The 14,630-nt window shown below is 56.8% G+C and overlaps 2 protein-coding genes across 7 annotated transcripts; one reads left to right on the top strand and one right to left on the bottom strand.

Annotated features, from left to right (window-relative positions):
- Nucleotides 1-796: 796 nt before the first annotated feature.
- Nucleotides 797-8,882, top strand: ATXN7L3 (ataxin 7 like 3). 4 transcript variants are annotated; one of them, XM_036836723.1, is made up of 13 exons: nt 797-1,097; nt 2,457-2,567; nt 2,866-2,998; nt 3,206-3,377; nt 3,569-3,666; nt 3,852-3,874; nt 4,201-4,246; nt 4,464-4,492; nt 4,812-4,880; nt 5,150-5,193; nt 5,467-5,538; nt 5,632-5,789; nt 5,903-8,882. In XM_036836723.1, the coding sequence occupies exons 2-13, from the start codon at nt 2,517-2,519 to the stop codon at nt 6,049-6,051; spliced, it is 1,044 nt and encodes a 347-aa protein (XP_036692618.1). In that variant the 5' UTR covers nt 797-1,097; nt 2,457-2,516; the 3' UTR covers nt 6,052-8,882. The 4 variants fall into 4 exon arrangements, with proteins under 4 accessions (XP_036692618.1, XP_036692615.1, XP_036692616.1 ...); XM_036836720.1 differs by lacking the exon at nt 797-1,097 and having other exon boundaries at nt 2,408-2,567; nt 4,180-4,246; nt 4,407-4,492; nt 5,903-8,539; XM_036836721.1 differs by lacking the exon at nt 797-1,097 and having other exon boundaries at nt 2,463-2,567; nt 4,407-4,492; nt 5,903-8,539.
- Nucleotides 8,618-13,665, bottom strand: TMUB2 (transmembrane and ubiquitin like domain containing 2). Of its 3 annotated transcripts, none has more exons than XM_036836726.1 (3): nt 12,611-13,665; nt 10,133-10,681; nt 8,618-9,880 (listed from the first exon to the last, which is right to left on the bottom strand). In XM_036836726.1, the coding sequence occupies exons 2-3, from the start codon at nt 10,654-10,656 to the stop codon at nt 9,514-9,516; spliced, it is 891 nt and encodes a 296-aa protein (XP_036692621.1). In that variant the 5' UTR covers nt 10,657-10,681; nt 12,611-13,665; the 3' UTR covers nt 8,618-9,513. The 3 variants fall into 3 exon arrangements, with proteins under 3 accessions (XP_036692621.1, XP_036692620.1, XP_036692619.1); XM_036836725.1 differs by having other exon boundaries at nt 12,665-13,665; XM_036836724.1 differs by lacking the exon at nt 12,611-13,665 and adding an exon at nt 11,980-12,570.
- Nucleotides 13,666-14,630: the final 965 nt, after the last annotated feature.

Genomic DNA, 14,630 nt, shown 5'->3' with positions numbered 1-14,630 from the left:
GGAACACGGGGAAGCGAGGCTCGGACGAGCCCCCTTCAGGTTTTCTGGCCTGAGTTGCGTCCCACTTCAACTCTGGCCTCTCCACAGAAGCGGCTGCACGCTTCGGGGTGAACTCCGGGGTGGGGGCGCTGGGGGGAAAAAGAGCCGGGAGCCCGGAGGGAAGGGCGGGGGAGCCTGGGCCGGAAGGCGTCCCAGGCTCGGCTGGGAGCCGGCGCTCTCTTTCGACGCCACCCGCTGCCCCCGCCCCGGAGCCGGCCGGGACGGCACAACGTCTCCGCCCCCAGCGCACCGCGCACCTCACCTTGAACGCCGCTCCACCCACCGCCATCCTATTGGGCCGGCCGGGCCGAGGCGAGACGGCAATTGGCCGAGGTGGCTCCCGAAGGCCCCGCCCATCTCCCCGCCCCCGTCCCCGTCCGCCGGTACTTTGGACGGCGGCGTGGCGCCCCTCCTCCCCGCCCGGTCCCCGCCCCCTGGAGCAAATGCTGCCGAGCTGCGGCCGTGGGGCAGATGCACGCGCTCGGGCCCTTCTAGCAGGCGCGAGCAGTCGCTGGGCGCGCGAAAGCGAAAGAAGGAAGAGGAAGGGAGGGCGGGGGCGGGGTGTTGAGGAGGGGCGGGAGGAGGAAGAGGAGGAGGTTGGAGCGCGCTCGCGCTTGGCCTCGCGCCCGCGCGAAGGGAGGGGGGAGAGGGGCGCGCGCGCGCACGCTCGCGTTCTCGCTCGCTCCATCCATCCATCCTCCGGTCGCGGCACGCGCGCGCGCTCCGGGCTCGCGCCGCACCCCCCGCCCGGGAGAGGCGGGCTGGAGTGGGGGGCGGGGGGAGGGGCGCGCGGACGGCGCGCGGACTGCGCGCGGGCGGGGTGAGGTGAGGAGGAGGAGGCGGCGACGGGACGAGAAGGGAGGGGAAGGGGCCATGGCCGCCCGGTGAGGCGGCGAGGCGGGGGGGCGGCCCGACCCCCCGGCCCCGGGCCCTGGGCCCCGGGGAGAGGCGAGGACGGACCGACGGACATGGGGCTCCGGAGCAGCCGCCGCCGCCGCCGCCGCCGGAGGACGCGGCCCTGAGAGGCCGCCGGGCCCCGGCGCGGCCCCCCGGGCGGGGTGAGTACGGGACGGAGACGGGGACGGGGGAGGGGCCTGCGGGGGGCGGGGGGCGGGGCCCGAGGCGGGGCTTGGGCCCCCTCCCCCCAGGTCTGGGTCAGCGCCCCTTCCCCTCCCCCCGGGCCGACGCGGAAACGCCCGGCTTCCCCCGGCTTCCCGGCCCGGCCGGGGCCCCCCGCTCTCCCCCTGTCTGGGTCCCCCCTGGGCGGGGCAGGGCCGGCCGGGGAGGGGGCGCGGGGCCTTTGTTAGGGAGCCAGGCCCCAGCCCCCGGGACAATAGAGACACCCTCCCGGACTCCTCTCCCCGGCCGGCCGGGGCTGTGGGCGGGCGGGGAAGAAGAGGGGCCGGGACGCGTCCCACTCTGCCCACTCTCTAGGGGTCGGTCTGTCCCGGACCGGCGCCGGCCTCCGGCGGCTCGGCTCTCCTCCCCCCAGTTGGTATGATGCAGCAGCAGTGCCGCAGGGACGGGGGAAGAGCTGAGGCCCGGCCTCCTACCCTCCCCAGTGCCCCCGGCTCATTTGTCAGTCCCCACCCCACTCTAGGCCGGCAGCTCCTTAAACTCGTACCCACCGTTCAGAGGGGCCCCGGACTGTGGGCGCTGTTTCTGAATCCTTTGGTGGGGATTCCTGGACTTTGGGGCTCTTGGAGAGACTTCCGGGCTGGTCCTGAGGGAGGGAGGGTGGTTATCTAAAAGAAGAACAGGTAAGGGGAGTGCCCACTCTTGGCCTGCCATCCCACCGGACTCTACCTCCTCTTGCTCATGGTGGCTAGAAATGCCCCTTTAGCTCTAGATTTCTGTGGGCTCTGTTCCCCTTCTGTAGTGGCAGGCTTATTTCAAGGGAAGATAGAGTGGGGTGAAGGTTGTAGGGTCCTAGGGCCATTCCTACTTCTGGTAGCAGTACCCCCCCAAGTGGACATCCTGGCTGAAAGCAGAGGTGACTCTGAGGAGAGCCTAGGGAAGGGAGGGGAGTGTATTTAGGAGTCTGTGCAGTTCTTTGCCACACCCTGTGGGTTTGCTTTGAGGCCTTAGAGTTCCTTCTCCTCCCCCTGCTGCATTGCACCATGGGTATCGAAGAGGGGTTTGAGTTTTGGGGACCTGGGGGGAGCTGCTGCCTCCTGTAGACCCAGACTCTGATTGGCAGTAGAGTCCAGGGCCTGAGTTCAGGCTTGGGAAGGACTAGGCCGCCCTTGGGTTTCAGGCCCTGAAGGACCATCCAGACTTAGTGAGAGCCTAGGCTTTAGGGAGAGGTAGATCCTGATGCCACCATTGAGCTCTGGGCAGCGAGGTGCGGAGGGGAGGTGGCAGTCATCAGAGGTGCCTTTGGACTCACACCAACACCCCCACCCCCATGTGTGCAGCCGTGTTGCCGCCCGCTGTGCTATGAGCAGTCAGAGCGCCGTCTCCACAAGAGTTTACAAATGAAAATGGAGGAAATGTCTTTGTCTGGCCTGGATAACAGCAAACTAGAGGTGAGGGCTCCCCCACGTGTGCCTCCAGTTCTTTCTCTTGATGTTTCTTCGTCACTTTATCTGGCATCCACACCAGAGAGGAATTTGGGTAGTCAGCCTTGTTCCTTAAAGGGAATAGCCAGCTAAGAAGGCCCGAGGATCCAGAAGAAGAAAGAACTCGAAGTCAAGATGGGGAAAATGGCAAAGAAGGCATTATTTCTGACCAGGGCGAATTGGCAGGAGATTTGGTTGGTGAGAGTTGCTCTCAGTCCGTGGGACTATGACTCTTGTGACCCTGGATGTTCTCCCCCGGGCCCAGGCCATCGCTCAGGAGATATACGCGGACCTGGTCGAGGATTCTTGTTTGGGATTCTGCTTTGAGGTACACCGGGCTGTCAAGTGTGGCTATTTCTTCCTGGACGACACGGACCCTGATAGCATGAAGGATTTTGGTGAGCTTCAGGGTTGAAGGAGAGCAGTCTAGCCCTGTCCTGGGAGTGCTTGGAGGGTCGTCCTCTGGCAACCGCACCACATGTAGAACGTGGAGCTCCTGTGAGCTTAGGCAGGGGCTTTGAAGAGGCCATGGGGCCATGGGTGGGAACGAGAGGTGAGGGTCCCCTGCCCGCCCGCCCTGATCGACACGCCTCTCCTGTCCCCAGAGATCGTGGACCAGCCGGGGTTGGACATCTTTGGACAGGTTTTCAACCAGTGGAAGAGCAAGGAGTGTGTTTGCCCCAATTGCAGCCGCAGCATTGCCGCCTCCCGTTTTGCTCCCCATCTGGAGAAGTGCCTGGGAATGGGTCGGAACAGCAGTCGAATCGCCAACCGCCGGTGAGGGCTTCTCCCCCTGCTAAAACCAGAGCGGCTCGTCTTTTGCAGCCCGTCCCATGGTGTAGCCCCCCAGGGGCATTTGTAGGGCACAGAGGGTGGGTCATGCTTGGCCCCAGATGCTCCACTATACCTGTGAAGTCGGGGGCAGAGAGGTGGCAGCCTTGACCCTTCCTCTTCCCTACCCTTGGCAGGATTGCCAATAGCAACAACATGAACAAGTCTGAGAGTGACCAAGAGGATAACGATGACATCAATGACAACGACTGGTCCTATGGCTCAGAGAAGAAAGGTGTTTGGGGATCTGGGGAATTTGGGGGCCACTGGGGTGAGGCGGGCACGCAGGAATTGGGTACGTGACGGTCACAAGTTGTTATCCTGAATGAGGGGGGAGAGTGTAGCTTTGTACTTTCCTTTAGGTGCCCTTAGATTGGGAACTTAAAGTGACCCTACCTTTTATCGTTTTGTCCTACACAGCCAAGAAGAGGAAATCAGACAAGGTGAGAGCTGGGGCAAGCATGAGGGAGATTTGGGCGAAGGACACATACCCTCCCCTTTGGGTAGGGAGTCCTCGGGTGTCTTGACTCAAGTCTGAGGTCGTTGGGTACCTCTCTGGGTTCTGGGATGAGGGTGTCTGGTGGGCAGGAGGGCAGCAGAGGCCTTGAGGGAAGGTGGGAGGAGGGAATATGGGTAGACGGGCCTCTTACTGATGGGGAAGAGTAGGAATTTGAGGATGTTTCTTTGTCAAATCTTTTTTCCTTCCCTGGGTTCTCGGCTCCCCCTTATCGTTACCCTTTCCCCAAAGCTATGGTATCTCCCATTCCAGAACCCCAATTCCCCTCGAAGATCCAAGTCTTTAAAACACAAAAATGGTAAGTGGGGCTGGAACAACAGGAGTGATTCTAGCTATGTGTTCTGGGACTCATTGCTGGAGGGCGGGGTGGAGGGGGGCAGGGGCCGGGCCGGGCCGGGGTATCGAGGGAGGGCCTGTGATCCTTCTATCACCCCCACTTCCTCTCTGGTTATTTTCAGGGTTCTCTGTCTGTACCTCTGCATCAAACACCCTTCCCCTTCTTTTTTCTTCTTCAGGGGAACTTAGCAATTCGGATCCTTTTAAGGTGAGTAGGGGCTGCCCCTTGTAGGTTCCCTCTCATTGTCCTTGTTGTGAGTTGGGTGGGATTGGACAAGTGGGGATCAGAATGCTGACAGCCAGAAGCACTAGATGGGGTATTTAGGTCTTGCATATTTATATTCTTTGTAGGTCCCAACCCCTTACCCCTGTGCAGGTGGGATGGAAGGGATTGTTGGAAAACTGCTGGGCAGTCTTAGGGGCTTCTCACTTAGGAAGGGATGAGAGGGACTGATTCTGCCCCCCACCCCCCACCCTCCCTTCTTTGGCTGCCCCTTCTCTAACCTGTACCTCTGGTTCTTGCCCAGTATAACAACTCAACTGGGATCAGCTACGAGACACTGGGGCCGGAGGAGCTGCGTAGCCTGCTCACCACGGTGAGGGACCAGGGAAGGGGAGGCCCTCGGGAGCGCGCTGAGCCACAGGCAGTGGTTGAGGCCCTGAAAGAGGCTGCTGACATAGCAGTGAGGGCACCTAGGTCTCTCTCTGGAATTAGGTTTCCTGGCCATTGGTCGTCTGGGGCCGTCTGCCGTATTCACCCTGGGGCCATTTCTGCTTACAGTCTAGCATTTGTACAGAAGAGAATGTCTAGTGTCTAGAGTAGGCTCTCCTCCATCCCTCCTTTCAGCTTATATTCCTCTTCCAGCAATGTGGGGTGATTTCTGAACACACCAAGAAGATGTGCACAAGGTGAGCTCAGAACCTAGGAACAGGGCCAGGGGGCCCTCCTGCACACTCACCCTGGGCATGGGTCGGGAGTACCCCTGGACTTGAGCAGCGGGACTCCCACCCTTCCCCTCCCCTCTTCTAATGGTCAGGCCTTAGGCCACAATCTGGGGGCTCTCTGTTCATCCCTTCCCTGCCTGTGTCCACCCCTCCCACCTCTGCTGAGGGGAGGGGCTTCACCTGTATTCCTCAGACCCTTCCTGCCTTGTCAGGGTCTGATAATTCTCTCCCCACCAGGTCCCTGCGCTGCCCCCAGCACACGGATGAGCAGCGGCGAGCCGTGCGGATTTATTTCCTTGGACCCTCAGCGTGAGTGACCCTCCAGGAAAGGTGGTGGGTTGTGGAGGATAAGGATGATGATTGGTATCCCTGAAGCCCTTCTCTGGCCTCTTCCCTTTCCAGCGTCCTTCCAGAGGTCGAGAGTTCCCTGGATAATGACAGCTTTGACATGACTGACAGCCAGGCCCTGATCAGCCGGCTTCAGTGGGATGGCTCCTCTGATCTCTCACCCTCTGATTCAGGTTCCTCCAAGACGAGTGAGAATCAGGGATGGGGTCTAGGTAGGTGATACAGCTGGGCCCCAGGGGCTCTCTGCCCGAAGCCGAGGAGGGGGAGCACCTTGCGTTCCCCTGCCGCGACCCTCCCCTCAACCCTCGCGCCTCTTTCTCTTCAGGTACCAACAGCTCCGAGTCACGGAAAACCAAGAAAAAGAAATCCCATCTGAGCCTGGTAGGGACTGCCTCTGGCCTGGGCTCCAACAAGAAGAAAAAGCCAAAGCCTCCGGCACCCCCGACGCCCAGCATCTACGATGACATCAACTGACTTGGGTGCAAGGGATAGCCTTTGGCTGAGCAGAGCCCTCCCTCCCGACCCCCACCCAGGTGGCATAGCCTGGCAAATGGACGGCTGCTGGGGGTTTGGGCTTGGGAAGTTTGGTGGGCCAGGCAGGCAGAGGATCCAATTATGCACCCCTGGGGGGTGTCAGGGTCTTCTGCGCCGGAGCACGAGCCCTCGGCATGCAGGACTCAGACCTGGACATATTATGCCTTGGACATAAGTTCGGTGGGGAGGCGGTTTTCCTATTTATTCTGTGAGTTACTGGATGTCCAGCTAGGCCAGGGGCCTGACCTGGGCACTGTGCCAGGGCACTGCCGCCCCCCACGCCAGGAACTGGACTAAGCCCTGCCGAGGAGCATCGTGGCTACCCGGGAGGCGGTGGGTTGGAAGCTGAGCCTGGAGGGGGCCTCCCCCAGCTGCCCTCAGCAATGTGAATGGGTCCGGTGCTTGGAGCTGAGGAGCAGGGCTGGGCGTGTCCTGTCTGTGTGCAGAAGAAGCCTATCAAACGCCCCCACCCCAGGGGTAGGCAGGCACAGCGAGCTGTCTGCTGAGGTAGGCGTCCAGAACTGCCGCCGCCTTCCCTGCCCCTCACAGGGGCAGCCCTTTCCCCTCAGTCCCCATGGGCCTCCTTGGCAGCAGGAGCTGTCCTTTTGTTGTTGGGTGCCAGGAAAGGGCCTCCAGCCTCTACAGCTTCAAGGGCAGGGGGAGGGTAGGAAGAGGGAGCTGTGTATCAAAATGACTCCCCCCCTACCTCTCCTCCCTGACCCAGGGCTGGCGAGGAGTGGGGCCCCAAGGTGAGAGGGAACGGTGCTGCTTTATTTGAAATGTTTTCTTACCTCATTCCCTGCCCCAGGAAGGGGCCCAGCCTCACCCTCCTGGGGTGGCCCCATGTTGCTCCTGCCTACCCTGCCCCACTGCCCTACCAGGGCAGCCCAAGTTCCCAACTGCTGCTTGCCACCCCCTCTTTCACCTTGACCAGCTCCAGTTCCTCTCTCGATGCTCCTGCCTCTGAAGCCTGCCCTGTTTCCCCTTCCTTAGCCGCTTTTAAGTTATTTATTCTGTACTTGTGGTTTGGGGCTCTGAGGAAAATCCTGATCTTTTACTTCTCCCCCCTTGCTAGGAGTGGGGCAGGAAGAGAGGGTGGTCTCTGTGCTCTGGGCTGTCAGCGGAGGGGGAAGGGGTGCCATGCCCTGACAGTGCCCCTCTGTGGGACTGTGGTGCCAGTGTGCCCACCTGCCTGGTCTACATCCTGAAGAGATGTATCGTCCCACCTCCACACGGGCACCATCGCTCTCAGGAGCCGAGCTGGAGGACTGCAGTCTGGGCAGGGAGCAGAGCTGACTGACACAGGGATGGAGTTGACCCTGAGCCATGTTCTCTGGCATTTGCAGGACATGTCCCCTGTCCTCCTCCCAGGAGGAGCCATCCCACATTTGGGTAGCTAGTACCCAGGACTGGTTGGACTGATTCGGGTTAGGGACCCTAGAGGGTTAAGGGAACAACAGAGATAGGGCTGTAGTACCCTGTCTGGAACCCCAATCTCCCCCTGGGGTGGCTCTGATTGTGGCTGACGCCTGGTTACAAACTGGTTTTTAACCCAAGAATTGTTGATTATTTTTTAAAAAGCCAAATTTTGGCAGGAGTTAGAATAAATCCTGGGGCCTGGGCTCCTCTGTTCTCGCTCTTCCACAGCCTTCTCCCTCTAAGGGGAAGCCAGAGGGAAAGGAGGATCTCAGCCAGCCTCCAGCCTGCTCCCAAATGAAGACTTGAGAGTAGGTTGAAGGTGAAGGGAGGAAGGCCGCGGGCCACTCTTCCTTCTGAGAGGCAGCTGCAGCTCAGGCCCTAATACACCCTTTCACCTCTGGCCTCTCCCTTTCCCCCTTCTGGTTGGAGGAGGGAGAAGTGGGAAGTAGTTTGGGAACTGGTTTGTCCACATCCACTTCCCCATTGTTCCCTGGCCCGCTCTCAGGGCAGAGCCCCCTGCCCAGGCTGGGTAAGAGATGGGCTTGGTCCAGCAGAGACCCTGAGGGAGCAAACCCCTTTCCTTCCGGGGAGAGTGTGCCCCCCCTACCATGTAGTTGAACAGGGGCTAGGAGCTCCCCACTCCCTTCCCTCTAACAGCAGGCTGTGTGGGTTTCAATTCCCATCCTTCCCACCCCGGCTAGGTGTCGTCCACCCTGTATTCTATCATGTGTCTGAGTGTGTGTGGGGGGGTTCTGTACTAATTTCCATGGCCGGTGGCTTTTCCTTCCATGCATCACTCCCCCCCGCATGCCCAGGGGCCACCCGCCTGGCATTACCGCATGCTGGGGTCATTGGGGGAGGGGGGTGGGGCTCACGCTGTCCTGTGGTCTTGAGATTTTTATTTTTGCATATGTAATCCATCCTGTACAGGTAGCTAACTTTGTAAACGCTGTGTATTCCCCCTGCCCCCATGGCTGCTGGTGTAAATAAACTGCATCTCCCGTTGGTAGCCCGGCCTACCCACCCTCATTCCCATGTTGCTGGGGGCAGAGCAGCGGCATTCTCTTAATGTCACAGGAGACTCCACGGCCACAAAATGGAACTTTATTCAGTCACAGATACTGGCCCTCCATCCAAGAGCCCCAGAGGCAAGGGCCTGGGGCCCAGTGCTCCATACCCAGAGCTCGTCCTTGGAGCTGGGCAGAGTAGGACACTGGCTGAGGGCCAGAGCTGCCTCTTGCTTACAGCCTTAGGCCTAGGGTAGCAGCAGCTGTGGCCCGGCCTCTCCCAATGCTGGGGGCTTGGCTTTGTGCCCCAATCCCCTTCCTGACTGAGCTCTATAAGGGACTATTTTTTTAAGAAAAGAATATAAGCAAAGTGCTTTGAAGAAAAAAACACTGGAAACCATCCAGAACACAGAGAACACCCTATTCCTGCTACGGGGTGGAGGGAGAAGGTAGAGGTGGCCAGGTGCCTACAGGGAAGGCTGACACAAACTTCACTCCTGCCCATGTGATTTCAGTCTCAAAAGATGGATATTCCACTAGGGAACCGAAAGATACTCCAGGCTCCCTATAGAAGTATGCTGGGGCCATGCTGAGCTGCCCTGACAGGCAGCGCTGGGGGCTGAGGAGCAGACATGCAGGATAATGGAAAGAGCTAGGGCCACAGCTGGGAGGGAATCCTCAGAGCCCAGGCTCCCCACTGAGCTGGAACACCAGCTCAGCTCTGAACTTCAGGACCTTAAAAGTGAAGGAAGATGACATTCTCATTTCTACCTGAGTTGTGCTTGCACAGAGGGGATGTCTGTACCCTCGTGGACGTGAAGCAGAGGCCCCATGCCTGCCTCCTGGGTCCTACGGAGGGGGACCCACCACATCCTTTCCACCCTTCCCTCCCAGGCCCTTGGGCCCAGCTCTGGCCAGGAAAGGGGGGAGGCCATAAAGGAGGAAGACCACGCCTTTCATTTTCTCCCTACGGTCCTTATCGTCCATACATCCCGAATACTAGGAAGCTGAAGAAGACAGTGACCCCCACCAGGGAGACAGTGGCAGGTGCTGTGAAGAACTGGCGGTAATTGATACGGAAGTACCAGACCACACCCAACAGCACCACAAACACAGGCACCATGAGGCTGCCCACACTGACGCCGAGGCTGGGCGGCTCAGTGGCCGAAGAGGGGGCCAGGGAGGCCGAGGGGCCTGGAACAGCTGACCCAGGGGGTGAGCGGTGACAGTGAATCACACAGTTGTCGGTAATGTTCAGGGAACGCAGTGTGCGGGCTGGGTCCTGCAGCAGGCGGCCCTGGTAGATCAGTTTCATCTGGCTTTCTTGTCCAGGGAAGTATTTACTGTAAGGATGAGAGAGATAGAAGGAAAGACAGAGGGCAAGGAATGAGAAGGCCGAAAGGCCTGGACCAACAAAGCAAGGCACTGGGGGGAAATTGCAGGGTGGCTTTCTAAGGAAGTATTCCCCCACCCGCCCTGTAAGGGCTGCACCTGACGCTTCCCTGCTGCTCCCACGTCTGTATCAGCCTCCTCCGAGAAGACCAAAGGCTGGGGGCATGGAGTACAAGCAGCCTCCCACTTCCCAGCCCACTTACCTCTTCAGAGCACCCACAGTATCCTCTGGCCTGGCCACAGCCAGCTCCTCGGTGTCATTGAGGAATTTGAGCCGCACATTGATGAGGCAGGTGCTATCCTCAGATCTCTGGGGCACCTCTGGACCGCTGCTCCCTGGGCCCACTTGTCTTTTGGGCAGGCCTTGGATGTCAAGCAGGTGCTCAAGGCTGGGCTCAATACCACCCCCAGCTCCGGGTTCCCCTGTGGAGTCTCCCCCACCTTCGCCAGCCTCTTCAGCCTTCTCATCATTACCCTCTGATGGATGCGGGAGTTCGGTTGGCTCTGGGGTGCCTTGGCCCGCCACCAGATGGTCCACATGCCCCAGGTGGAGGACGGATGTGTCGCCAGCTGACACAATAGTGCCCAGGAGCTGGTTGCTACCACTGTCGGCTACGTAGGTAGAGAGCCAAGCTAGGACCAAGGCTAGAATCAGCACCGCCACACCTGCCACCACAGTCACCTCATTACCCACACCCTCAATAAGGGTGACATCAGAGAGCTCCATGGCCTGGGTGCTGACTGGGTCCACACTGCAGGAACAAAGGGGGAGAGCATCAGCAGGGCATGAGGGGTTGCAACCGGGTTTCCTGTTTACTTAGGCTCTAACTGACCCAGCCCTGAAAGAAAATGGAGTTCAGCGTCCTGTAGAGACACAAACCTTCCGAACTCTGGACCCCCAATCTACAGCTAAGGATTTACCCCTTGCCTCTACTGTGAAACGCTGGCTTTCAGGTTCCACGCCCTTCCTCTCTCACATTCCAACCCCCCAGTAAGCATGGATCATCAGGAAAACCTTACAGCTTTGTTGCTGCTACTGCTACTGTTCGTTGCTTTTTTGGCAGGTGGGGAAAACATTTGCTTCTTTGAGCCCTGAGTTTCTCTAGGATTTTTATCTATTGGTAAAGCAACTATGCCCCCCCCCCCACCGAGATGCCTCTAAGGTGGCTTCAGAGAAACCAAAAAAGCCCGGAATATTTTATTTGGGGCCCCTTTGGAGGCATAGTGCAGCCACTCTTGCCAGATTGTGTCATTTGAACTCAGTCTCATTCATGGTCATGGATCTAGGTCCAGATGTCAAGAGCCAAAGAAAATTAATTTATCAAAAGCAAAGTCAGACCACCCCAAAGGGACAGCTCTGTAGGGGCCATCAACAGACACTATGCAGCGGACATTGTGTCTGCCTCCTCCGAAATTCTTCTGGCAGCAAAGCAGAACAGACACCAGAAGCACCACCCTCCTGGGTCACTGCAGGCTCACAAATGCAAAACCACTACCTGCACGGAACTGATTCGGACAAGATTCCAAAATGGCTCTCACAATCCATATCGCAATCTCCCCCCTTGTCCTGTGTTCTCCCTCGGCAGTTTCTTAGAAAGGTAGGAAGGATATCTGCTTGCTCCTTGGAGTACCTACTCTTTCCCTTGGAGAATCTGCTGCTTTCGAAGCTGTCCCTGGGCAAATCCAGTCTGATGATTATCATTACCAGACTATTCTCACAGCACCTATAAAACTTCATTATACTTATCTACCAGTCCATCTCTCTACTAGACTCCTGGAAGATAAGGTTCACATGTATTTCTCTATGTACCATAGTGCCCAGCATAACCCCACAGTAGCTGCTCAAAGAATACTGCGGAACATATCAACATTTGAATACTTTTCACATCCTTATTTAGTACATGGGCCCTGGAATCAGGAAAAAAAAAAAACAAACAAACCCCAAACTAACTATAACTCTCTTTGCCTCTTATTAGCTCTGTAACCTCAAACAATTTTCTCAGAGCCTCAGCTTTCTCATCAGTAAAATGGGGTTAAAAATAGTACCTACCTCATAAGGTTGTTTTGAAGATGACGAGAAATCATCGAAGCAAAATACTTAGCTCAGTGCCTGGCACATTGCAATTGTTCAGTAAACAAACAGTAGCAGCTATTTATCACTCCCACAACTAACCCCTAATGGTAAGAAGGTTAACGTCATTAACCCTGATTTAAAGAAAAGGAAACTGCGGCGAACCTCTGAGGCAAAAACGACTGGCACAGGCACAGGGAACTTTCGAGGGGAGGGACTGGGCAGGACCCCAGGTCTCCCTCCTCAGAGGCCTTTGCTCGCTCCTCAACCCGTGAGCGACCCTGACGGCGCGGTGAGGAGGGGTCCCCGATCCTGCCTTTTCTGACGCGAAGGCTCCGCGTTTGGGCGGTCCTATTCCCGCGGCGCTGGAGAGGAGTCCGTGGGTCCACCCAAGCCGAAAGGCTGCCTAGTTCCGGCCGCCGTGGCCAAACCCTCTTCTCCCAGCCCGCGACGGGTAGAGTCAGTTGAGGGGTTCACAAACCATCCACACCCCTCACACTTCGGGGCGGGGCCGGGAGATTGGGGGCGGGGCTTGAGTACGCAGGGGAACATGGGAAATTAAAGGGGAGCTGGACCGGTACTGTGCCTGGATAAGGAGGGAGATCCTCACCTGAAACGTCCAGACTAAGTGTTTTGACTTCGCCAAGACGGCCCGTGGACTCACCTTTCTGTAGGGGCCGGGGGAGGGGCTGGCTAGCCCTGATTCTGTCCAGGGTCCGGTCTCTTCCGGCTTCTCCCGGAAGCTGTTAGAACCAGAGACAGGAAGTTCCGCCTCCGCGCCTTGCACTGATGACGACAAGCTACGTAAAGCGGGCTGACGTAAACGTATTCTTTAAATAAAAGGGACAGGTTTCTCAGCGGAAGGAGGGGCGGAGTTATTGTTGGCGGGATCCTGGCCCTCCCGGGGCAGGGCCACGCCTGGTGGGCGGGGCCTAAGAAGCCCACGGGTGAGGGGCGGGGCCAGGAGGGAGTTAGGGGAGGTGCTTGGGCAAGGGGTGTGGCTTCGCGTCTGGATGTCCGAGCGGGCGGGCACCGCTGGGTAGACCAGAGCGGCGCTTTCCTCTTCGCAGCATATTTCTTCCGGCCTTGCTCCCAGCCTCCCGGGCTGATTTGATTTATTACTGCTCTGCAACGCGCACTGAGCTCCGGGTTAGCGGAATCAGCCGGGACTGGTCTTTCTGATCTCAAAGAGTTCAACTCAGGACTAGTCGAGATGACAGACAAGGAGACAATTTAGTCACCAGCCGGAGCTCCGAGAATGCGGCCCCAGGTAGTGTGGAAGCTTGGTAAATAAGGCAAGAAAGCATTTCAAAAGAAGGCACAGATTCCTTGAAGGCTTAGGACACAGGAAAAGCAGGAACCCCAAGAAAGACAGGGAAAAAAGGTTCAGCTTACAAGAATTTATCCGGATTTTTGAAATTAAAATTTGTTCTAAAGACGTTCTGGGGTTTTTGCTGTTGTTTTCCGGTGAACTATTGATTGAAGTGTAAATAATGTTGACGGGCAAACTCAAAAGCGAAGAGCTCGTTAGTTTTCACCAACTGAACACATGGGTGGAAACAGGACTCAGATCAAGAAATAGAAAATGAGGGCTTCCCTGGTGGCACAGTGGTTAAGAATCCGCCTGCCAATGCAGGTGACACGGATTTGAACCCTGGTCCAGGAAGGTGCCTCTTGCCGTGGAGCAACTAAGCCCGTGCGCCACAACTACTGAGCCTGTTCTCTAGAGCCCACGAGCGACAACTACTGAGCCCGCGTGCCACAACTACAGAAGCCCGTGCGCCTAGAGCCCGTGCTCCCCAACAAGAGAAGTCACTGCAATGAGAAGCCCGCGCACCGCAACAAAGAGTAGCCCCCGCTCGCCACAAGTAGAGAAAGCCCGTGCGCAGCAAAAAAGACCCAACGCAGCCAAAAATAAAGAAAGAAATAGAAAATGACCCCAGAACTGCCCTTCAGTCCTCTTCGCCACTAACTTCCAAAGAGTAGTCACTACTATGATTTCTGTCACCATAGTTTTCTGTTTTTGTATTTTGTATAAGTGGAATCAAACAGTATGTACTCTTTGGTGTCCGGCTTCTTTTTTTCTTTTTCAGTCTTTTCTTATTGTGGTAAAATATACATGAAATTTACCATTTTAACCATTTTTAAGTGGCTAATTCAGTGGCATTAATTCACAATGTTGTGCACCCATCATCACTATCCATTTCCTTTATTTATCCATTTCCTTTCCCTCCTCCCCCGTTTATTTCTACTTTCTGTCTCTATGAATTTGCCTATTCTAGGTATCTCATGTAAGTGGGATCATACAATATTTGTCCTTTTTTGTTGGGTTTATTTCACTTAGCATGTTTTCAAGGATCATCCATGTTGTAGACCATATCATTTCATTCCTTTTTAAGGCTGAGTAATATTCCATTGTATGTATATACCACATTTTCTTTATCCATTTATCTCTCAGTGGACATTTGTGTTGTTTCCACCTTTGGGGCATTATAAATAATGTTGCTGTGAGCACTGATGTACAAGTATCTGTTTGAGTCCCTGCTTTCAATTCTTTTGTCTGACTTCTTTTGATCAACATTATGTTTGTGAGATAAAAGTTACTGTTTCAATTTCTGCATAAATGTACC

The sequence above is a fragment of the Balaenoptera musculus genome, chromosome 20 (genome assembly GCF_009873245.2).
Source record: "Balaenoptera musculus isolate JJ_BM4_2016_0621 chromosome 20, mBalMus1.pri.v3, whole genome shotgun sequence".
Lineage (NCBI taxonomy): Eukaryota > Metazoa > Chordata > Mammalia > Artiodactyla > Balaenopteridae > Balaenoptera > Balaenoptera musculus.
Note: the sequence above shows the minus strand (reverse complement) of the source record. Positions and strands in the feature narration are given on the sequence as shown.

Coding starts and splice junctions, on each gene's coding strand:
- ATXN7L3 (XM_036836720.1), top strand. CDS start 2,517: ATGAAAATGGAGGAAATGTCTTTGTCTGGCCTGGATAACAGCAAACTA. Junction 3,667..3,851: donor CTATGGCTCAGAGAAGAAAG/GTGTTTGGGGAT, acceptor TGTCCTACACAG/CCAAGAAGAGGAAATCAGAC. Junction 5,194..5,466: donor ACCAAGAAGATGTGCACAAG/GTGAGCTCAGAA, acceptor TCTCCCCACCAG/GTCCCTGCGCTGCCCCCAGC.
- TMUB2 (XM_036836724.1), bottom strand. CDS start 12,014: ATGATTTCTCGTCATCTTCAAAACAACCTTATGAG. Junction 10,682..11,979: donor CTTCAAAACAACCTTATGAG/GTAGGTACTATT, acceptor TTGTTCCTGCAG/TGTGGACCCAGTCAGCACCC. Junction 9,881..10,132: donor ACTGTGGGTGCTCTGAAGAG/GTAAGTGGGCTG, acceptor TCATCCTTACAG/TAAATACTTCCCTGGACAAG.